This window comes from Strix uralensis, chromosome 7 (genome assembly GCF_047716275.1).
Source record: "Strix uralensis isolate ZFMK-TIS-50842 chromosome 7, bStrUra1, whole genome shotgun sequence".
NCBI classification, from domain to species: domain Eukaryota; kingdom Metazoa; phylum Chordata; class Aves; order Strigiformes; family Strigidae; genus Strix; species Strix uralensis.
This window is the reverse complement of record NC_133978.1, coordinates 12154730-12175757: the sequence shown is the minus strand read 5'-3', so window position 1 is coordinate 12175757 and position 21028 is coordinate 12154730. Positions and strand designations below refer to the sequence as shown.

Below are 21028 nucleotides of genomic sequence, written 5' to 3'. Positions count from 1 at the left end.
GCCGGAAAGCCGTGCGGGCCGGAAAGCCGCGCGGCGCGTTTTACGGCGGCGCGCGGAGGTCGTTGTTGCGGCGGGCGCGGGGCGCGGCGGCGCCATGGAGGGCGGCGGCAACTCCAAGGGCACGGGCCTCGGCGGCCTCTTCGGCGCCGGTGGCGTCGGGTACTCCCACGCCGACCTGGCTGGGGTGCCACGTGAGTACCGGCGCGTGGGGGAGACCGGCGGGGCCTGCGGCGGCACCCGCCCTCGGCCCGGTTGGCGGCGCTGGGGCGGGGGGGGGTGTGGGGGGTAGTATCCGCTTCCCGTCAGAGGCGCCGGGCCGGGCCGGGCGGCCGATCCCTGCGGTGGCGGCGCCGCTCGCGGAAATCAACATGGCGCGGCCTGGGTGAAGGGCCGGTCCGGCCGAGCGCGGCCCCCGAGGGGCCGGGCCGCCGCGCCACAGCGCTTCCTCCGGCTGCTCCTGCCGGGGGGCTAGAGCGGGGAGGGAGGCGGCGGCCGCTGCAGCCAGACCCTCGGCGGCGGCCGCCTCCTGCGGCAGGCGCTGGTTAGGGAGACGTCGCGTCCGTCCCATCCGTGCTGCGCCTGTAGCGCTCCCTGAAAATAGGGGGTTGTCGGTCGCTGTCGTATTTTAATCAGTTGTGCGGCAGAATTTTCACTGCTTCCACACACTAGGTCTGCCCCCTTTAACTTACTGGATGTGAAATTGTTACAAGGGAAATTGGTGTTAAAGTGTTCTTGTTTTTTTTTTTGTTTGTTTCAGTAACTGGAATGAGCCCTTTGTCCCCGTATTTAAACTTGGACCCCAGGTACCTAGTACAGGTGAGAAATCAGCTTGTTTTTCTTGTGTTGAACTTGATTCCATTGTTCGTACAGACGTGTGAAGACCTCAAAAATCCTGCAGTGCTGTGCAGTGTGTACAGAAGTCTTAAACTGATGAACAGTTGAAAGGAACGATTTTTTCAGTATTGCTCCTAACAAAAGCTTGCAGTGCCATGGCATCTAGGAGGAGAAAACTAGTTTTAGTATAGAGAATAGGTAAAACTGTTGTGTCAATATAAGGCTGCTGCTATTGAAAAGAGGTTTCTCTCCCTACTCTGAGGCGTACAGCCCCAACGCACCCTTGCACAGGTTCTGGCATTTGTCACACCCTCCACGGAGGCCCTTCAGTCGGTAAGAGCAGCCAGGAACTCTCCACTCCTTTGATGGATTTGCTTTCTGTACTGAGTTTGATCGGTTTACAGAGGTGTTCAGCCAAACCCCAGACCTGATACAGGCTTTGTCATCATATGTGCTGTCATCACAGCAGCAGCAAATTTCACACCACTTTCCTCATGTCATTTCTCAGCTGAAGGGAGACCATCATGAAGTAGAGCTTTCTGTTTTATTCTACAGAACAATGTACCTATGGTACTTATAGAGCTTAATATTAGTTAACATAACATGATGGCCTGTAGGCCACAATAAGGAAAATAAAATAATTTAAAATCCTGTAATGTTTTCCTTTCTCAGCAATATTAACTATAGCTGAAAAGGTTTAAGTTAATCCAATAAGGATGCATGTCAATGATTTTATTTAGTTAATATTTTCTATATATTTATATATATATCTTATTATCTGAGAACATTAGACTTTGTAGAAGTAGCACTGAAGGTCAACAGTTGTATCTGCTAATTTGCATGCCTTTTGTTTCATGGTACATGGGGTCACTACTATTTTTGTAAGTGGAAACCTCTGAATGCAGTTCTGGGGGCTGGTTTTTATATTTCTCTTTCACTAGGAGCTGTTGTAGTCAAGATTACAACATGACATTCCCATAATGGTAGAAAACAGGGGATACACCTTTGAAGTGGATTCACTAGCATGGTCAAAAAAACGCTAAGGGATCATTTAGACCTCTTCCGAAAATACCCTCAAAAGTTCTCTTATTTAGTTAGTATGGGATATCTGGGAACATAGAATCGTAGAACGGTTTGTGTTGGAAGGCACCTTAAAGACCATCTAGTCCCAACCCCCTGTCATGGGCAGGGACACCTTCCACTAGACCAGGTTGCTCAAAGCCCCGTCCAACCTAGTCTTGAACACTGCCAGGGAGGGGGCAGCCACAGCTTCTCTGGGCAACCTGTGCCAGTGTCTCACCACACTCACAGTAAAGAATTTCTTCCTTATATCTAATCTAAATCTAGCCTCTTTCAGTTGAAAACCATTACCCCCATCCTATCCCTACACCCCCTGATAAAGAGTCCCTCCCCAGCTTTCCTGTAGCCCCATTTAAGTACTGGAACTAGTGTATGCACTGAATTTCTCCAAATATGTAGCTACAGGGAAGATAGAAACCATATTATACATTCTGTTTATTGATAAAGCATTCACAATTTTAGAAGTTGTATATTTTTTATGTATTGCCATTCACATTTAGTGCCAAGTATGGACTAAGAAAACCCCTTAGAATGCAATTACTTGAGCCTGCAGTTGTTGCGGTCGTATATCAGTTAAATAGAGGGTCAATAATACTGTGACTGGAAAACACAGAAGCATAAAGAGAGATCTTACCGGTTTAGCACCTTATCAGCATGTGTGCATCTTTTCAGCATCTCATACTGAAAAGTGCTTTGGCGCCCACCTTATCCCTGCACATATGCTAGTTACCAGCCCATTTCTGTAACTTTTTAGACCAGTCTGATTTATGAGAACACAAGCCTGTCACTGTGGGAGAAAGATGCACAAGAAAAATACCAGCCTCATTATTTCATGCCTGACCATCGCTAGTTTTGAGAGGATTCCTGGCTTTTTTTGTGTCTTCAAAATAGGTCACTTAGTGCAAGAAAATGCTTCTTTAGATACAAAGGCAGTTTTTCTTTAGCGTCAGGGTAATGGGAAACCTTAATGCATTACTGCATCAGTACAGGTTGCTCAGTGAGGAGGTGGTGCTGCATAATCAGAAAACAGGAAGGATTTTTTAGAGGACAAACTGTTGTATTGCCTGCTGCAAGATGTAATAAATAATTAAGCAAATAGTCATTTAAAAAAAAAAAAAACACCAACAACCCACACAATATGAGTTCCTTGGCTGCCTGATGTAATTTATGAAAAGTTAGGACAGCTAGGGAAAAAAAAAGCTTTCAGTCAGTTTATCTTTCCAAAGTCTTTTTTCATTCTTCTTAAAGTATACACATAGTATATTCCATCTCTGTGCTAGTATAGACAACAGTTTTCCAGAAACACTGGTTGTATCTGTCTTTTCATTGTATAGATCAAAGGAAAAAAATTAATATGGCCTATATTTTGAAGCAGGTACACTTGGAAAATACAAAAGCATATGTTTGGTTTGGTTTGTTTTTCTGCAGGATACAGATGAGTTTATCTTGCCCACAGGAGCCAACAAAACTAGAGGCAGATTTGAGCTGGCTTTTTTTACCATTGGAGGATGTTGTATGACAGGTAGGTGGTTGTGTTTTTCACTTTTCACAGCTCTCCAGGTGATACCTATGTACTGCAGTAATTGTTGAGATTGTAAATGTCTTGCTCTGCAGTCTCTTCTTACATAAACAGCTATTTGACTTCAATCTATACGCTGAAGTCTATTCTCAGTATTTGCTTCTAATATTGTTCTTTTCATTCCTCTTGTTAAAAAGTAATAACTGATATTATGCTAACTAGGGGCAGCATTTGGTGCTCTGAATGGTTTGCGACTTGGCTTGAAGGAGACACAGAATATGGCGTGGTCAAAACCTAGAAATGTACAGTAAGTGTTTAATCTCAAAAAAGTACACCTTAGTAACAAGAGTTGTTTCTTCCATCTTATACAAGGTTAGATATGAATATACTGCAAAAATAAATGTGTCTTTAGTGGGGACAAATGAGAGTCAGTGTTTGTCTTCATCAAGTTACAAAATATTTTGATTTAGAATGATGTTCAGTTCAAGCTTTTTGCTTTTCATATAGGGACAATTGGTATGTCCTCTGACCTCACCTTAAATATTTGAGATTAAATTACTACTTTGATATTTACTAGAAATCTACTTTGCAGTCAAAACAGTGGTTTTTATATGTTGAAATATTCCCAGGAGCAGCACAGTTTGCTTTGAGCTATTTTTTGCAGTCACTTATCTGAGAGTGAGTTCTCCTTTCCCAAACTTTTCAAAACCTGAAAGAGAGTAAAATGCAGAAGTGGGGCCTGCCTGGATTTGCATTGGGGATGACATTGGTGTGTTCTGCTGAGCAAGTGTTGCATAGTGGAGGTTGTTCTAGATTACGGCATCCATGAACACCCATGGCATTCCCAGGTTTTCACCTTACCTGATTGTTTGAAAGAATGCAGTAAGGATAGGAACACATTTTTCTCTGGCAGTATGCTTCTCCTTCTAGAATTATTTGAAGTTTTCTTATAGTTATATCTAAATTGAAGTGCCTGTGAAGGAGACATGGTAAACTAGAAGAGTGGAATAACTGGAGGAAGCCATTTTCGCTCCCCTGATACTTCGGAAAAAGGGAATTTTAGAGGAGGAATTTAATATTTCCTAGTACAGTTTGTACTGGCTCTGCTCCTTTTTAAATTCTGTTTCTGTATTCTTCATCCCCTTTTTTACTATCTCTAGAGTTAGAACCAAAATATTCCCCACTATAATTATGACTCTTCCAAAATGTTCTAGATGAACAGAATTGTATTTATGTATTCAGAATGAGCTGAGTCAGACAAACCCATATTTTTAAGTGCAGACTTTGATGGGTTGAGCCCAGCAGGTGGCAGGCAGTGCACATGCTGCCCTTAGTCCTTGCCCTTCAAGGGAAAAGGCCTGTTGAAGGTCACTCCCTTGAAACAGTATATTTAGTTCCATGTTTTCCTAATCAGATACAGGGAAGGCACTTGCCTAGCCTAGATAGATTTCCTTCAAATTTATCCTTAATGTACACATACATTTATTTTTATTATTAATTTGAATTTTGCTGTTAATCCCCTGTCATCAAATCTCAGTATGTCATGATTATTAAAATTATGAATTTTCTCATTAATTCAGAATCGATGTAATATTAACAAAATGGGGGGGGTGGGTGTAATTAGGGGAGATTGTCAATATCCTAGCCTCTTGCATTTTTTCTCTTGTTTCAAAATGAAGTTTTCCATTATTGTTCAGTTCATTACCTAACCATATTCAGTAATGGCCTGTGTCTCCTCCTAATGAAAATTGTAAAAAGGGAAAAATAGTGGAAAATGAACTCAAATCAGAAGGAACATAATGTGTGACACTTTCATTGCTTTAAATGCTAAACTAAATTCCAGTGGTAGTCAACTGTCCAGAGCAGTACTGCGCCTGTGATAGTGTTACACTGCTGGGAGATAAAGATCAGTCATTTCTTCTGGCTGCTGTTGTCACCGTTCTGGAGGCAGCTGATGCCAAAAAGAAATGGCATTGTGCTTCCCTGAGAGCGCGCTAAAGATTTGCTTTCCCTCTTTAGTGCTAGTCCGGAAGCATACATTCAGAAATACTCAGGGTACTTTACCTTTTGTTGAGTACGAAGTTTGACAAATGGAAGTGCAAAAGATTACCTCTTTTCTTCCGGACTTGCTTTAGTTCAGACTTGGTTTTAATACCCACACCATTTGTTCAGGCATCACCATGCTCCCTGCCACATGGCCCCTGTATTGCTTGCACTGTCTAGAAGAGCACTCTAGTTTTCTTGGAGGCCTTTTACCCACTTAAGTCAGCATAGGTGTATCAGTCATTCTCAGTAGCTGTTGTGTAGTCACCACGCAAGGAACATTTATCAGCTAGGGTTAGAAAGTCATTTGAAGGGACGAGATTGGATTCTTGCTAAGTGGCAAGTTTGACTTGAAAAGAGGAAAATATTTTCTTAAGACTTGACAGGACTAATTTTGCCTTCAATATTGCCTGCGTTACTATTCGTAGTATGTGTAGTAATAGAGGAGATGATGTATTGCCAAGCTGTGTGCTTTTCCTTACTGTTTTGAAGGGGTTTTGATTCCCTATTGCAGTTTTATTAATCAAATGTACAGTGTAAACACATTACACCTACTGTCATAAACACTTTTTATACCCTTTTAACTCCTTTATAGAATTCTAAATATGGTGACAAGGCAAGGAGCATTATGGGCTAACACTCTGGGATCTCTGGGTAAGTGAACTTGTTATTTTGTAGGGAAAACAATTTAAAGATGTAACTGTTTGATGGGAAAGTGTTTTCTCTGAATTTTGGAAAAACTGCAGGTTTTTTTCTTTGGGACATGAAGGCATTTCAGTAGACACTGAAAAGGAAATTAAAGGCTAAAAAAGGATTTGAAGCATAAGTAGCCAAAAGCCTGTAATTAAAACCCCAAATTTTTAGTATATTACAAACAAGAACTCTAGCTATGGAATAACAGGAATAACTGAAAATTATAGATAATGCTTACTTAATAAATTCCGGTTAATTCACAACTTAAGGCAAAAATTCTAATTGAATGCTTCTGAAATAACTTTAATAACCTAAGAAGAGACTCAGTGGTCATGTGAGCAACTGCCTGATGTCTTTTCCAGTTAAAGAGTCAACAAAATGCTTATCTCTAGAAGAAATGTGATAGTGACTACAAAGATTTACCCTTTTATGATGGTAGCTTAGCTAGCAAAATCACATATGATACCACCCACTTTAAATCTAAACATTGCTCATAACTAATATGGGTTAGAAAAAAGAGAAAAGAAAATGATCAAAAGCCTGATGTATGAGAAAAACTTCTGTGGACTGAGGTTTGGGTGGGGAGGGCGCCCAGGAAATAAAATCACATCAGTTGCCTCGGAAAAACAACTTCAGATGATTTAATAAAAGTCAGTGAAATAACTAATGCCCTAGAAAATAAAAGCACTTTGGCTTCTCCCCTCCCCCAATCTTAAAAGACTTAAGGGTGTTCAGTTACTTTGAAAGGAGAAATCCAAAACCCATGAAATTATTTTGAAGAAGATTAATGATGGAACTCATTGCCCAACAAAGTGGTAATAGAAGAGAAATTAGCAATATTTAAAAGAGAGATTACATCATGTTATAAACCAGTCTGCATATATTTGAATTTTGAAAAATGCATCAAACTATAGGCTGTTGCATTTATTACATTTTGTTTCAGTCTTATTTCTAAAGAGTAGATTAGCCTGTCATTTAACTCAGACATCAGCTTTTGAGGTATAATATAGAGGTCATGGTTAGAGATGGGATTCTGAACTACAGTGAGAATGGCACTTTTCATAAGAGGTGCATATTGCCTGGTGAGTTTTGTGGTGGAATTTTTTTTTTCCTTTCCTTATTTTCTATTCCAAATCTAATCAAAACATGCCTGAAAACTGAGATGCTGGCACACTGCAGTTCAAGGTTCCAGGTTAAGTGACACATTAACAGGTTTTTTCAGCTGTGTTTGAAGAAAGATTACTCAGGAAAATGTTTGTGCATTCCAGTAACAAATTGTAATTTTTCTTATAAAATACAGCCTCCCAAGTCACAGAGTTAGGCAGAACTTGATATTTTTGGATTTGGCATAGCTCTGCCTTGTCCTAGCTACCAGAGAAGTTCCTTTCAAGGAGCTGAAGTATTTTTGCATCTTCTTTCACTTGTGCAGCATTTCTGTACCTCAAACGTTCCTTTTGTCACTACTGACAATTTTTGTCATTCTGTTCCTGGACAGAGGTAGCAACATCTGTGTTAAACTATTTTTAAAAATGTCATGGAATTCAGCTTTTCCTTCCCCTCATTGCTAATACTACATGCTACTAAGACAAGGTAAAATACCATTGCCTATGCTGAATGGAGAAAGATGCTACTGTTCAACTCATCAACATTAATATGGTTGCTTACAAAGGATTTGCATGCTTTTTAGCAGAAGTAAAGATTTCAAATTCTTGGAGGACAAGGGATGAATTAAAGTGGCATGGTGTCTTTATCACTTTAAAATGATGACATACTCCACTGTTCTTTGTTGGCATGAAATGTGATTATATCAGGAGGGTTGAGGATGCGGGTGCCTTCTCCCTTCATCAAAATGCATAGATTATATATGCATCCTTGATAAAAGCCTGTGCATTTCTCTTTCTAATCTTTTCCAGGACAGTCCCCAAAGTTCTCCCAAAGCAAAAGGTCCTCTGGAGACAAAGTTTTCACATGCAGGCAGAGGTGAAGCAGCTGTAGATGTCAAATCCCAAGCAATCTGATAGTCATTTATAAGGGAAATGTAGCCCGTTGTACTTCAGCCCTTGATGACATGATCTCAGTGCTGCATTTAACTTGCATTTTATCTCAGTCACACTGAAAATTGTGGGCAACAATTTTCTCTGCTACCTAGAAAGTGTTGTTGAGTTTAGTTTCATGCCATCCACAGAAGACAGTATAAAGCTTGCCAGTGCAAAGCTAAGCCCTCAAAAATTTTTTAAACAAATTTGAACTAGCAAAATGGGCTTAAACTTAACAGTGCTTCATATGATGTATTTATCAGGTCTTGAGGCAATACTAGATGTTATGAAGAATGCTGCTTTATAACCAAACTACAGCTAGAGAAAGAAAAATTATGTGTAAAACAGAAATAGGTCTGGAAAAAAACACCAAAGATGGGGTTTTGCAGACGATTCTTCCCCTTTAAATAAACAGAAAATCTGTACTTCAGGAGTATAGTCTAAATAGTTACACCGAGCCTGGATTCTAAGTCTTGTGTCTCAGAGAATGGGAGTTTTAACTTGAATTTTTTAATATTTTTTTCTTTCCCAGCTCTACTTTACAGTGCATTCGGAGTCATCATTGAAAAAACACGAGGTGCAGAAGATGACCTGAACACCATAGCTGCTGGAACGTTGACAGGAATGCTATACAAAAGCACTGGTAGAGCAAAATGTTTCTAATTTTCCTTTTCTTGTGCTTTCTCGTAGTTATTAGGATTGTCATTACTTTCACTAAATACTGTCCTGCTCTGAAAATTGGCTCTGTAAAAATGGTACACTAGGAACTAAGACCTATTAGTTCAATATCCCCTAACCCACACATTGTTTTTCACACAGCTGAGACTACATAATGAAAACTTGCACTTAAAAAAAATTCCAGCTGAATTAAATTGGATTCTTTTCAACTTGCCTGGGACTAACAATAATCATGAGAGCCAAGTTATGTCTGTTATATATACACACTGAATAAACACTCAAATGTTTACTCAGATTTATAGTGAGATTGTATAAAATACATACCCAGCTCATTTTTAGCCATGTTTTTCAGGTATAGCAGGAATAAAACCACTGGTTTCTCAAGTCTATGAGTGGATGCAGGCAAATGGGAACTACCTTCCAAAGTGAAGGGGGACAGGGGAGGAATACACAGAACACAGCTTCACTGCATCAAGATGAAACTTATTACAAGTGATGCATGTAACAGTACCTGGAGCTACAAAAAGCTACACATGTAGAGAAACTGATAGACTTATGAAGTTATTACTTAGCTGTTTGTGAAACTTGTCTTGTGGTAGGACTCTAGTCTTTGCATAGTGGTCAAAACCAACAATGTTATTTGAGAACAGCATGGATTTAAGGTTAGTTTGCTGATGCATACCGAGTTGTTTGCAGAAGAGAGGGTCTGAGCTTCATCAGCAAAACGCCTGTTAACACATATTCCAAGCTCAACATTTGGAGGGATCATCTTTTTTAGACTGACGTTACCACAGGAAAAAAGTATAAGTTTTAAGTACCTTGATAAAGGTTTGTCTATGATTCACCTGTATTTTACTAAGGAGATACTTCTAGAATTATCCTATGTACTTTTGTGTATCTAACTGAGCCTCAGTGTCTTAGAAGTGTTCCTGAATGCCAGCTTTATATATGGGGCAAAACAGTTTGAGAAGCATACTTTCCTGTTGGCCTAGACTAATTGAAACCAAAAATAATTGGCTTGAGCAGCCTTCATAAATACTAGCTTGTGCACTTAACCTTGCAAGAGCACATAGCTCTCTTGTAATCATTTACTTACTTGGGATTTCATGAGTGATATGAGAGATTACCGACAACAGCTGGATAGGGTAGCAGTGTAGAAATCTAACATTTTCTGTAGGAAGTTGCTAAGAAGGAGAACTACCATCTTATACTCCAGAAGAAGCTTCCCCCTTGCTTTTCAGAAGTACAGAGCTGGCATTATGTGTAATCCTTTTTTGGCACAGTGCAACCATGGATAACTACTCCAGTCACATGCACAGTCATCTGACAGTACAAAAATGTTTCTTACCAGAGCACAGTGAGACTTCTGTTTTGTAACATAAGATCTACTGACCTGATAGTAGCACTGATAAGTGTAAATGTAGTCAGTAAGTCTGTATTCATTACAGTATTATATTTCAAGTATGTGTCATGCATATGAACTGTAGTGCACAGAAACTCAAAAGAAATATATTTTTCACCATATGCAGGAAATTAGAGACTCACAGCAGACCTTAAAGGTCAAGGATTAGTTCTGGAAGTTAAAAAGATGATACTTGCATCTGTTTGAAGAATTTCATTCCAATCTTATTTTCCTTTTTTTCTTTCATGCTCTGTCCCTCTTACTGCTTCTCCTGTGCTTCCTTTTCTGTCACCTTGTACTAGAATGCCCTTCATAATTCTGTGTGGTAAAGCTTCCCTCTCAGTTATGCCTTTACCCAGCATCAATATATATTTACCTAAAAAAATGGTGAATATTTAAACCATATGCAAATGTTGAGTTCACATCTGTGACATATATCAAGATGGCAATCATTTCCTGTGTTACACAGAATACCATGTTGGCATTAAAAAAGGAACATTTGAAAGCCATCTGGGACATTTCTGTTATAAACCCCGTATTTTAGTGTCGGCTGAAAGCTCCCACAAACATGCCATTTCAAATCAAGGCTGTTCTGTAATCCACAAAGGGTGGATACAGAGTTGGAGGCAGTGCTGTTCAATTACTCAGTTTTCCCACTTCCATCATTCCCATTTTGTAAAGAGATCAGGAACTTATTTAAGAAGAAACTGTATGAAGTACGGCAGGTTTTTTTATTGTGACTTTCTGGTCGATGTTTAAATGTAGTACTGATGGAAAAAAATCACATCAGCAACCCTGCTGCACTGAAAAATACTTGTGTACACTACAAAGCCTAGATTAAATTTCTGAGACAAATTATTAAGCCTTTGCTGAGGAGGGTGAGTGGACAGGAAAAAAAATAGTGGGGAAACTTGAAGACTGAGATTTGTCGCCCCAAACTGGTCCCAGTTTTCACAGTTCGTCCTTGTAGAAATGTTAATGATTACCAAAATGCCAGCAGTCGATCAAAAAAGGCTTTGCAAAATGAGCAAGTTCTAAAGCCATTAGATTGTGAGCATTTTTGTGCAAGGCTACTTAACACACAACTTGTGTGTGAGAAGGTAAGGGAGCATTAAAAAGTCCGCAGGTGAGGACTCTGGAAGTTCAGCCCCCCTGTGTTCACTGGAAGTGGCATTAAGGCACTGACAGTTCCACAATGCAAGCAACTAAAGCGCTTAAGCCCCCAAGACTTCTGATGGTCCTCCTTGAAGTGAGTCAGATACTGTTAATTTGCCATTATAAATCAAGTGTTTGCTGGAATCCATCTCAGCATACTGTATGGCTTAGGTTAACAGAGCTTGAGTTGAGTTTGAAAGTAAAACTGATTTGAGGAGCTTTGAAACAGTATAATAGTTGATCCCTTTGACCAAAGTGATCTCTAGCTTTCACATTTATTTGAAATGAAATTTAATACCAAGATTACTTACTAGATGTTAGCCCAAATGTAGCAATGTGAGTATGGTGTTAACTTGTTACACTAGACTTGCAACTTTAACAACTCACAACTTAAACTGAATGTTCTGGATAGAAGTTGAACAACAAGTGAAGGAAAACCATATGTAGTAGAAATGTTGTTGCAACTTTGTCAATCCTGTTTGAGTTTTGCTAAAAAGGAGCCTGATATCCTAAGTCCGCAAGGATGGCTTTTGCATTTAATAAGATATTATTCAATTTCAAGCAAAGGCAGAAATTAAGATCTGTTATGCCAAGTTTTTTCTGATAAATGTTACAAAGCACAAATACTAACATACCTTAAAACAAATATTTAGCCCTCTTGCATGAATTTTTCACCTCTTTTCTAAATCAAAACATCTTTATTTTGTTTTCTCATAATTGTCTCAGTCTCCGAAAGGAGCAAAAATCAGAAAGATGATTGTCACTGTGCACTGTGTCACTATTATTCCCTCCCACCATGAAAATGCACGTGGTTCCAGCCATATCACAAAGGTACAGCTAGCTGAGGATCTTACACTCCTTAAGCACACAGGGTTGATCACTCAGGAAAAAGATACTGAGCTAGGTGGGACTTCGGTCTGAGCCAGTGTGACAGCCATTAATTTCTCATTGAAATTCCTGACAGAGACTTCCGTAAGCAAGAAGGTTAAATAACCTTTACCCCTTATCTAAGGGTTATACAGGTTGGAGATGTTCTTTTTCTTAGACAATTTTTTTTCCCCTCTTGAGGTTAGGGAAAACAGGAAGAAAAACAAAGTAATGCTTTGGACAAACTAAATTATTTTATAGTACTTCTGTACAGTAGGAACCCAGTACTAGATAGAGCATCTCATGCCTTTTGCACAGTAGATGTTACATAATTTGGTGTAAAACAGTGTGCATCTGAAAAGAAAGGAATTGCACACTAGCAATAGCTGAAGGGAGTAGTTGTCATTTTAAGACCTCAGAACACAACTTTGAAAAGTCAATACATTATGAATTAATTAAGAAATGTTTTATTGCTAGCAGTAAAGTCTGTCCAGAGCTAAAGATCAGTTTTGTGACATTCAGTGGGTAGGAGTTCAGGGCAGTTGTGTTAGCTAACTACTTGAGATATAAAAGCCTCTTCGCTTTGGGCTTAATTTGTGTTTTTCTTTGGGCCAGGCAGGGTTTTTTTTCTTGTTTCTGTTTGGTGGGGAGGAGGAAAGAGGAGCTTTTTGCAGATTGATGCAGATATGGCCCTGGGATATCTTAATTTTCTTCATTATTTGAAGAAAAGCAAGTAAAGGATTTGCTTCTGAACTTTGAAGTTCAGAGCTGTCAGGCTTTTTAGAAATTAAGAACCTATGTTAAAACCTGCATTTAATGTAACAGGTCTATAGGACTATTAATCAAATGGTGTTTACTGAAAAGATTTTGTTTCAGGGCCGAAATAAGAAAGAGATAAGGGCAAACTACAAGCAGGCACTACAGGTAATAGCTTGTTGAGACTTTCTTTGTTACTTGAGGGTTAATATGGAAGAATAGGCATGGCCACTGACAGCAGTGGTGCTGCCTTCTGCCCAGCTCTGCTAAGCAGGAACAGTGAGCTAAGTTCTCAGTGCTGCAGGGATTTGCAGGGTTCTTGCTGCCATTTACAACAGCTGAAGTAGTCTCCTGTCAGTCAGGTGCTGCTGCTTTCACTCAGTGAGAAAACAGGGAATTCTAATAATGTTTGCAAAGTTAAACAGCTCTGATATTTATAAACTTTTAAATTAAATTGTAAATTCCTACTGTTTTTCTAATTTAACCTTCACACCACAGTAACTACAGGAAATTTTCCCTGTTTCAAGCTTTGTTGTTTCTGTATTTTAACTACAATACTGTTTTAGCTGCAGCAGTTATGAAAGTGGAACATGATTTTCTGGAATGTATCTTGTTTCCAAAAAGAAGTTTATCAGTTTTCTCATTCTCACAATTTCTGTACCCACAGACTGTGCCCACACTTAAAAGATTTCATAAAATGACCCCCATGGAGCAGCATGTGGAAGCCATTTGAATTTTCTGTTGACATAGGACCACCCACAGATGTTCAAACAAATGTCTGCCTGATGGTTCAGGGGGTCTGGTCAGCTACCACTGTGCTTGAATTTTGAGCAAAACTGAGGTTGCCTTGTACATTTGAAAAGTCAAGCCCTCTAAACCATTTAAAAATATTTTTGTTCCTGGAAGCCCCAAAGGAAGAGAAACTGTGCATTCAGAGTATCTGAGAGAGAGATTAGAAGATGCTAAATTAGTTACAACTTAACTATGATGCTTCTTTTACAACTTAACTATTACACTTCGTTTGGTATAAATAAGTGGGTTTGGGTTTTCAGTTAAGGTATTTCTGATGGTTGCTGTGGATGTTTCTTGCTTTAAACATCCCAGGATAGTGGAGTAACATTCTGAAAATAGAGACAGTGAGGTCCTAAATGGAAAATTTTGCCCTCATGTTATGCAGCATAGCTAATGGTTTTACCTACTATACAAGACAAATTCAGTGTTAGGAGTGGATCATGCCATGAAAGAATGCAAAGCTGTGCTATTAGAATGCTGTGTATTAGAATGCTGACAGTACTCTGTGGTGAAAGGGTGCAGCAGCTAAAGCCAAATGGAGAACTAAATTCTCGTTTAGAGAGCATCAGATACATCTTTGGAAACCCATAGCAGCTTCTCAACTATTGCGCAAGTTGCCCGATCTCAAAATACCAGCTTTCATGTCTGTCGGCTTGGACTCTAAGTTATCTTACTCAGTCATGCCAGATTAGAGGCTCATGACCATGTTTCTAGCAGGGTTTGTCAAGGCAGACTTGGTATCAGAGGCTCACAGAGAGTGATGGCAGAGGAGGGGTGGGAACGTGTTCTATCATGCAAACACAGCTGGGATGGGAATGGAGAATTTTATGGTTTTTTTAACAAGGTAATCTTCTCAGAGGGCTTAATATTTCCTGCCCAGCAACCAGGCTGCATTCTACAGTGCATTACTATTTGATGTCTGCCACAGACCTGGAGGTGTTTACTCAAATGCAAATCTAACCAGTTAGGGAAAGGAAAGTTTTTTCTCTCCCTTTTTTTTTGTAATTACTGTGGATAGTTCAGAAACTAGGTGCGACTGCTACAAAACAAGTTACTGGTAAAATTTTGTAGCAGACCTATAGAGAACCTGGTAAGAAACATTTCTTACATGTATTCTTCTTGGATTTTTTCTAACTCGCTCAGTAATGCAGCTGTAGCAACTGCAAAAGTTTAGTTCCTGTTTGTGAAACAGACTTCCACTGAAACATCTTCTCCAGCAAAGTCCCTAAGTTGTCTGCAAGACCTACAGATTGCTTTAGGCCCAGTGGTTGACACTTTGTAAGTGGATTCAGAGCTGCCACCGTCACTTGGCTGACCTCAGCACATGAAAATATTAGCGCTTTTTTGTATTAGGATCAGTATGTCATAGCAGCACTGTGTCCAAGGCTGCATGGATGCTAGAAAGTAGCTCAGCTATCCAAATTAAAGAAGATACTTTTCTTGTACAACCTTAACTTCCCAGAATCTGGAACCAGGCTTGATCAGCCTTCAATCTACCTTTCTTCCATAGGAAGAATAGTATTTTAAGGGAAAAGGAGAGTAATCGAGCCTGGGGGCTGAGGGAAGAGTCTACAGGAATAGTCATAGCTCTGTACTGCATTGTACTCTGTGAGAATGTTCCGCATTTCATGCATTTCCCTGTACACCAGAATGGTTAGGAGCCCTCTTTGGAGATTTCTTCTGGGAGCAATTGCTTCCTAATATAAACAGCAGAAAATCAAGCTCTCTAATGTTTCATTCATTTTTCCCAAAAGTCATGAGGGGTTAGTATTTTTACAGATTATCTCAAATATTTGTTTCACAGAAAGTGTCCTTTAAATTTCACCTGTGGCTTTTTGCCAGAAGCTGCTTGCACATGGTTAGTTCTGTGTACCCAGCTGCAACCCCTTCATGTGAAAAGCTTTTTGTGCCACAAAATTCAGGATGAATTATCAAAAATAGAAGTCTACGTTCACATTCCTAAATCCTGATTTAGGCACATAGGTGCATAATCAGTACAGCTTAGAGCTGTTGAGTTCTCAACAGTGAACTCAGGCTTATATCCCAGAAAACCCTTGAATCCTCACAACTGGTCTGGCAATGAAATTTCTAGAAACTACGGCTAGACATGACCTCTAGTACCAAGTCCAACTTCTGCTATCACTTCTGCAGTTTCTTGTTTTCATTACGTGCCTGGGCAATGTGAGTGGGTTCAACAGCTAAAATGAAATCCATTTGATCTTGCAGCATGGGTAAGGCAGTCTCAGTCTAGCTGACACCAACAGCTTTTGCCCCAGTAAAGCCTAAATGCAATTGTGTGAGACAACTTTATGACACCCAATGGGGAAAAAAAAAAATAAAAAAAAATCACTGATTACTGAGATGCATTTCTTTTCAAGTTTGAGGAACCTGAATTCCAGTGTCAAGTTTTAGCAATAAAGTGGGCAGGTTTTATCTGGCTGTAAGCAGAAACTGGCCTTGTTCTATATACTGTACACATTATCTAACTTGCTTTGGCTGGGATTGATAAACATTGCAGAATCAAACTCCGTGAGTCTTTCTAGTGTGGAGGGTCATACTCTCAGGTGTTCCTGGGCATTTATAGCACATTCCCCAGCTTCACTAAGGCACTTTGTACTAGTGAGGAATAGAAGCAGCCTGCTTTTTAGTAAAAGCAACAGAAGGCTCTATTTCTGCCCCTGTACATCGCAACCCTCATGGGTGGAATGGAGTTGTGATGCCATCTGACTCTTAGCTCCAGCCAGGTGTGCTGGCTGCTGGTATTAGCCAGACCTGCCTTGTATTTTTACCTTCACAACTTGCAGAAGCTTCAAGTCTTGAGTGGGCAGTTTAAAAAATATATATAATTTTTTAATCACCTGTGTGTCTCAGTTTTTGCCATTGCAAGATGATAATTTTGAAGATTAATAATAGTAAGAATACAGAAAGCTGTTCAATGTATGTCCTGGTAAATTCTTTCTAGTTGATCCCTTTCATCTATTTGTTTTTCAAAGGGCTTTAAAATTCCCAAGACATAAAGGCAGTGTGCCATTTGCGTGATGGCCCTCATGAATCTCTGGTGCCCAAGGTCATGTCCATATCAGCTGCTGTTGTGTCCACCTATTTCCCTCCTGCCCTTTCTCCTTCCTTCCAAACCTAGTTACCACAACTGACAAGCATGATTATTATTCCTCTTCCGAAATCCTAAATGGAGGAGAACTTGGAGCAGGAAGAGATCATCTCTTTCTGTAAACACCTGCATTGAGGACAGGTGCAGTAGATAAAGTAGGACTTCAGAAAACCTGTCTTTGCTTTGAGTATTCTGTAGTGGTTCACTCAGGCAGTAGTGCTGACATAGTTTGAGGGGGAGTCATACCAGCAGAATTAGTGTCAGGATCAGGAATGACCTCTCTTGAGCCTGACGGTAGGTTTGAGTAGGTCGAATTAGCACAGGTACCCTTTCTGAAAAGCTACTCAAAAAAGAAAAACTGTGTTTCATTGAGATTCCTCTGGATTTGAAAAGCTTATTGGAAGTTGCTGTAGCTGACCATATCTTCAAATGCAACTTTAATGGGTTTTAATCTGTTTCTTTTTTGCAGGTGGTATGCGTGGGATAGCACGAGGTGGTATTGCAGGTCTGACGCTTACTGGCCTCTACGCTCTCTATAACAACTGGGAGCACATGAAGGGCTCCATAGCCCGGCAGTCCCTCTGAGCAGGGCAGCCAGCGCTGGACGGAGGACACGCTTGCATAGTCACCAAGCAAAGCAGTTGTGAGATCTGTCTGGTGCCCCTTCCTATTTTATTTACAATTAGTGTGAAACCGAAGGAAGCTATGCTGGGAGGAACCTCTTGACACCATGTAGCTGGACTGGCCCTTTCCTTCCCACCAGCCAGTTGCTGGAGAGGCAGCAATATTTGTTGGACCTGCAAGTGAGCAGAGTGGCCACCGAGATAGCATCTCCCTGACACGCTCACCAGCTAGCCCTGGGCCAGAGCTACGAGGCATGCTCAAGTTCCACAGCTGTACCTGCGGCACTACCAGGTTTGTTCGGTTGCGTGTACTACAAGGGTAGCGCCGCGTAATAAAGTCTGTGTCCATAGAGCTCTTCACTGCAGCCTGTCAGCCTGCATCGCCCCGCCAGCCAGCGCCCGCGCAGCGGGAGCCTTAAGTAGCAATGGCACAGGGCAAGGCTTGTTATCCTGACAGCACGGGGTAAGCTGTAAAAAGGGACATCATCATTAATAAAAAGGGTGGTACTTACATAGTAGTCTTTCTGTGCTTTGCTGTTCCTACTGCTGATAAGACAAAAATGTGCTGCACCAGGGACTTATTTACAGTTTTGTTTTGAAGAACCACTGTGATAAAATTCTGCAGGAGTTAGTGGGTGGGGGGAAGTGAACTAACAGGCTGATTGTCTCCTGATGCGAGGTGATGGTGAGGCATACCAGGGCTTGACTCCACTCCCTTATTTGCTCTAATAAATAAGGAACTGGTTGTTTCTGGAGGAGGTACAATTGCTGTTGCAGAACAGCTGCCACTGGATTATCAAAACACTTGGGTGCTCCAGGATCTTGGAACTTTTTTAGCCAACAGTTAGAAACCAAACAATCTAAATAATCCTCTCATTACCTATTACAGGAGTTTTAATCAGTGACAAGCTTTCTCCCCCAAGTAACATTTATAAGTTATTGGCAGAATGAAGAGATGTGATGAACCTACACCATCTCCAGTGTTAAAATTAAACCATGTACCATCTATTATTTGCAGATAAATTAAACAGGAAGTTGCGGATTAGTTCAGTAATTGTATAACAGCTCATTCCTTTTGTTTTTAAATAGTCTGTGAACAATTATGCAGGTCTGAGAACAGTGCAAAGGCAGGTAAGGGAAAAGCAAGAAACTTCTCAGTAGATAATACAAAACAAGAGTTTGCTTTACTTGAATTCTTCCTACTGAAACAGCTCTTGATAACTATGTTGCACTCAAGAAAATAGAAACAGAAAAACAGTAAAGGGAAGGTCATAGCTCTTACCTTCCTCTAAGAAGAAATTCAGCTTTGTTCAAAGAGAAGTATCTTTAAGAGGAGGTTACATCTGAGACTAGCTTTTTATAGAGCATGAGCACTAGCTAATGAGCCTTCACAGTTGAACTCAATTAGCTTTGCTTGGATACTAAGTCAAAGTAGATGCTTTATGCCAGCACTTAACTAGATGTAGCATAAAGGTTTTAGCAGGCTGCCTGTTACTGTTGTGGTGTCAGAGCCAGACCTTGTAGCATGCATTTTTTTGAGGGCCATGCCACCAAAGAAACTGTCCTACTCACAGGCTGCAGAAAGGTGACAGAGGCACCAGTTGCTGCCAGGTGCTCAGTGCTGTTGGGTGGGACATCAGGAAAATGTGTGCAGTTTCTTCCTGAGCTGCTTTTTCTCTCCACATTGGCATAGGTGAGTTCCTCCCTGCCCATGTTTCTTTGTCACTGTTAATAGGACTTCACTGCTGCACGCTTGGCAATGCTGGATGAAGGATTAATAGCAAATTAGGGGCTGATGGTGGTGGAGGGTTGATTTTGAAGCATCAGGAACTTTACAATGTGTCTTTTAGTTTTGCTAGAGACTTCTTCAGGACTGAAATACTACCCAGGAGGTCTCTGCCCCTAATTGAAGTGGGAAAGCTGTGAAGCATAAAAGTCTTTCTTCCTTTAGGTGCACTGGAGATAATGTAGGCACAAACTTTTGTAAGTTCAAAGTTGCCACAACCTCAAGGCTAGGCCGATTCTTGAGACAACTCAGCATGTTATCTGGTCTGCAATAACCTCAAATTGCCTGGAATTGCTTACCTCAGGGGCAGAGCTGAGTGCATTTTTGTGAAATGGCTGTGTTTCTACGGCTATTAAAAGCTTTGGTTCATAACCTGTTTGTATATGTGTGATTCATAGCTTCATATATGAGTGATCCATAGCTTGAGCTATGAAATACAACCAGCAGGGAGGCAGCAGTGAGGGAGGTGAATCATAAATATGGCATACAGAGAAGATCTTTCTGATGTTCTATGTCAAGACTTACTGTGTTTGCAATTTAATGGTGAACAATCAGTATAAAGTTGCTACTTAAAGCTATGACCAGAAGTGTATCTGAGTTCAGTAGGAATAAAAAGAAAAATCAATTTGCAAAACAGGGTTTGGCAAGCAAGTTATAGTCCTCCCATGCAGCATTACATAAATGTGAGCACGGGAGACCTCAGCCATCTTGAAGAGCAGTGTTTTATCCTCTTGCATATGGCATCTGGTTTTGCTGATAGATCTGTGACAGCTTTCCACGCTGTGGCAGCAATGAGGGAGTCTGAGATAACAGGTGTAACTAAATCTTGTAAAGCTGCTCTTGTGTAGTCTTTGGGACAGAGAAAGGCAATTTCACCATTCCCTGTCAGCAGGTGACTTCTCTTACGGTTGGAGTTATTTCTTGAAAAATCACTAGTCATATGGTAGGAATCTCCAGCTTCCTCAATGCAGCAGAAGCTGCTTTTGAAAACAGGAGGGAAATGGATGCTAGGGCAGAGAAAAATGATCCAGTGTTCATAGCTTGTTTCCTCTGACCTAACCTGGGACTGAAAAAGGTGGGGGGAAAGTCTTATTTTGTGCTTTAACAGGTTACCCCTGTGCTTAGTAAATTCTAGATAGGAAAGGGGTGTGTTTTAGACAGAGCTTTGTATAATCTGTGAGTATTGGCCTGTGCTGGTGGATGCCAGGCACTGCAGGGACACCAAAGGGTGCTGCAGCTTCTTCTGGTACTTTCACAGCATCAGTACGGCCTCGTGTTCCATGGGTGCCTCTTGCCCCTCTGTCAGCCCCCTCTCCCTGTCCTGTGGGCGCCACTGCCAGCCTGGCACCACAGCAGGTTGGAGGCCGAGGAGCCCCAGGAGCGCTGGGAGCAGCCCGGCTCCAGGCCGGCGCTTGCGAGGGCAGGCCCCTGCTGCCAGCCCTGCAGCCCTGACTCACCTTTGCAAAGGCTCGTCCAAGTGAGGACACGGCCGTTGCTCTTGGCTCCCCAAGCCTGCACTGCTGCCAGGAGCCTGCTGCCCGCAGCAGCTCTTGGGGCAGGGATGCAGCTGGCCCTCACTGGGCATGCTCTCACCCCTGGCATTAGTCACAAAACCCCACGCTGCCACTGATACGTGATGTGACCACAGAGCATTT

General features: G+C 41.0%; 1 protein-coding gene and 1 non-coding gene across 2 annotated transcripts; both read left to right on the top strand.

Moving 5' to 3' along the window:
- Window positions 1-16: 16 nt before the first annotated feature.
- On the top strand, window positions 17-18098 carry LOC141945812 (mitochondrial import inner membrane translocase subunit Tim23). Its single transcript, XM_074874467.1, has 7 exons — window positions 17-191; window positions 758-816; window positions 3343-3436; window positions 3656-3740; window positions 6072-6130; window positions 8738-8848; window positions 17434-18098. Exons 1-7 carry the CDS (start codon window positions 95-97, stop codon window positions 17547-17549), a joined length of 621 nt encoding a protein of 206 aa, XP_074730568.1. The 5' UTR covers window positions 17-94; the 3' UTR covers window positions 17550-18098.
- On the top strand, window positions 5272-5474 carry LOC141946249 (small nucleolar RNA SNORA74). The gene has a single exon (XR_012629770.1). It is a non-coding gene; the product is annotated as a small nucleolar RNA SNORA74 (small nucleolar RNA).
- Window positions 18099-21028: the final 2930 nt, after the last annotated feature.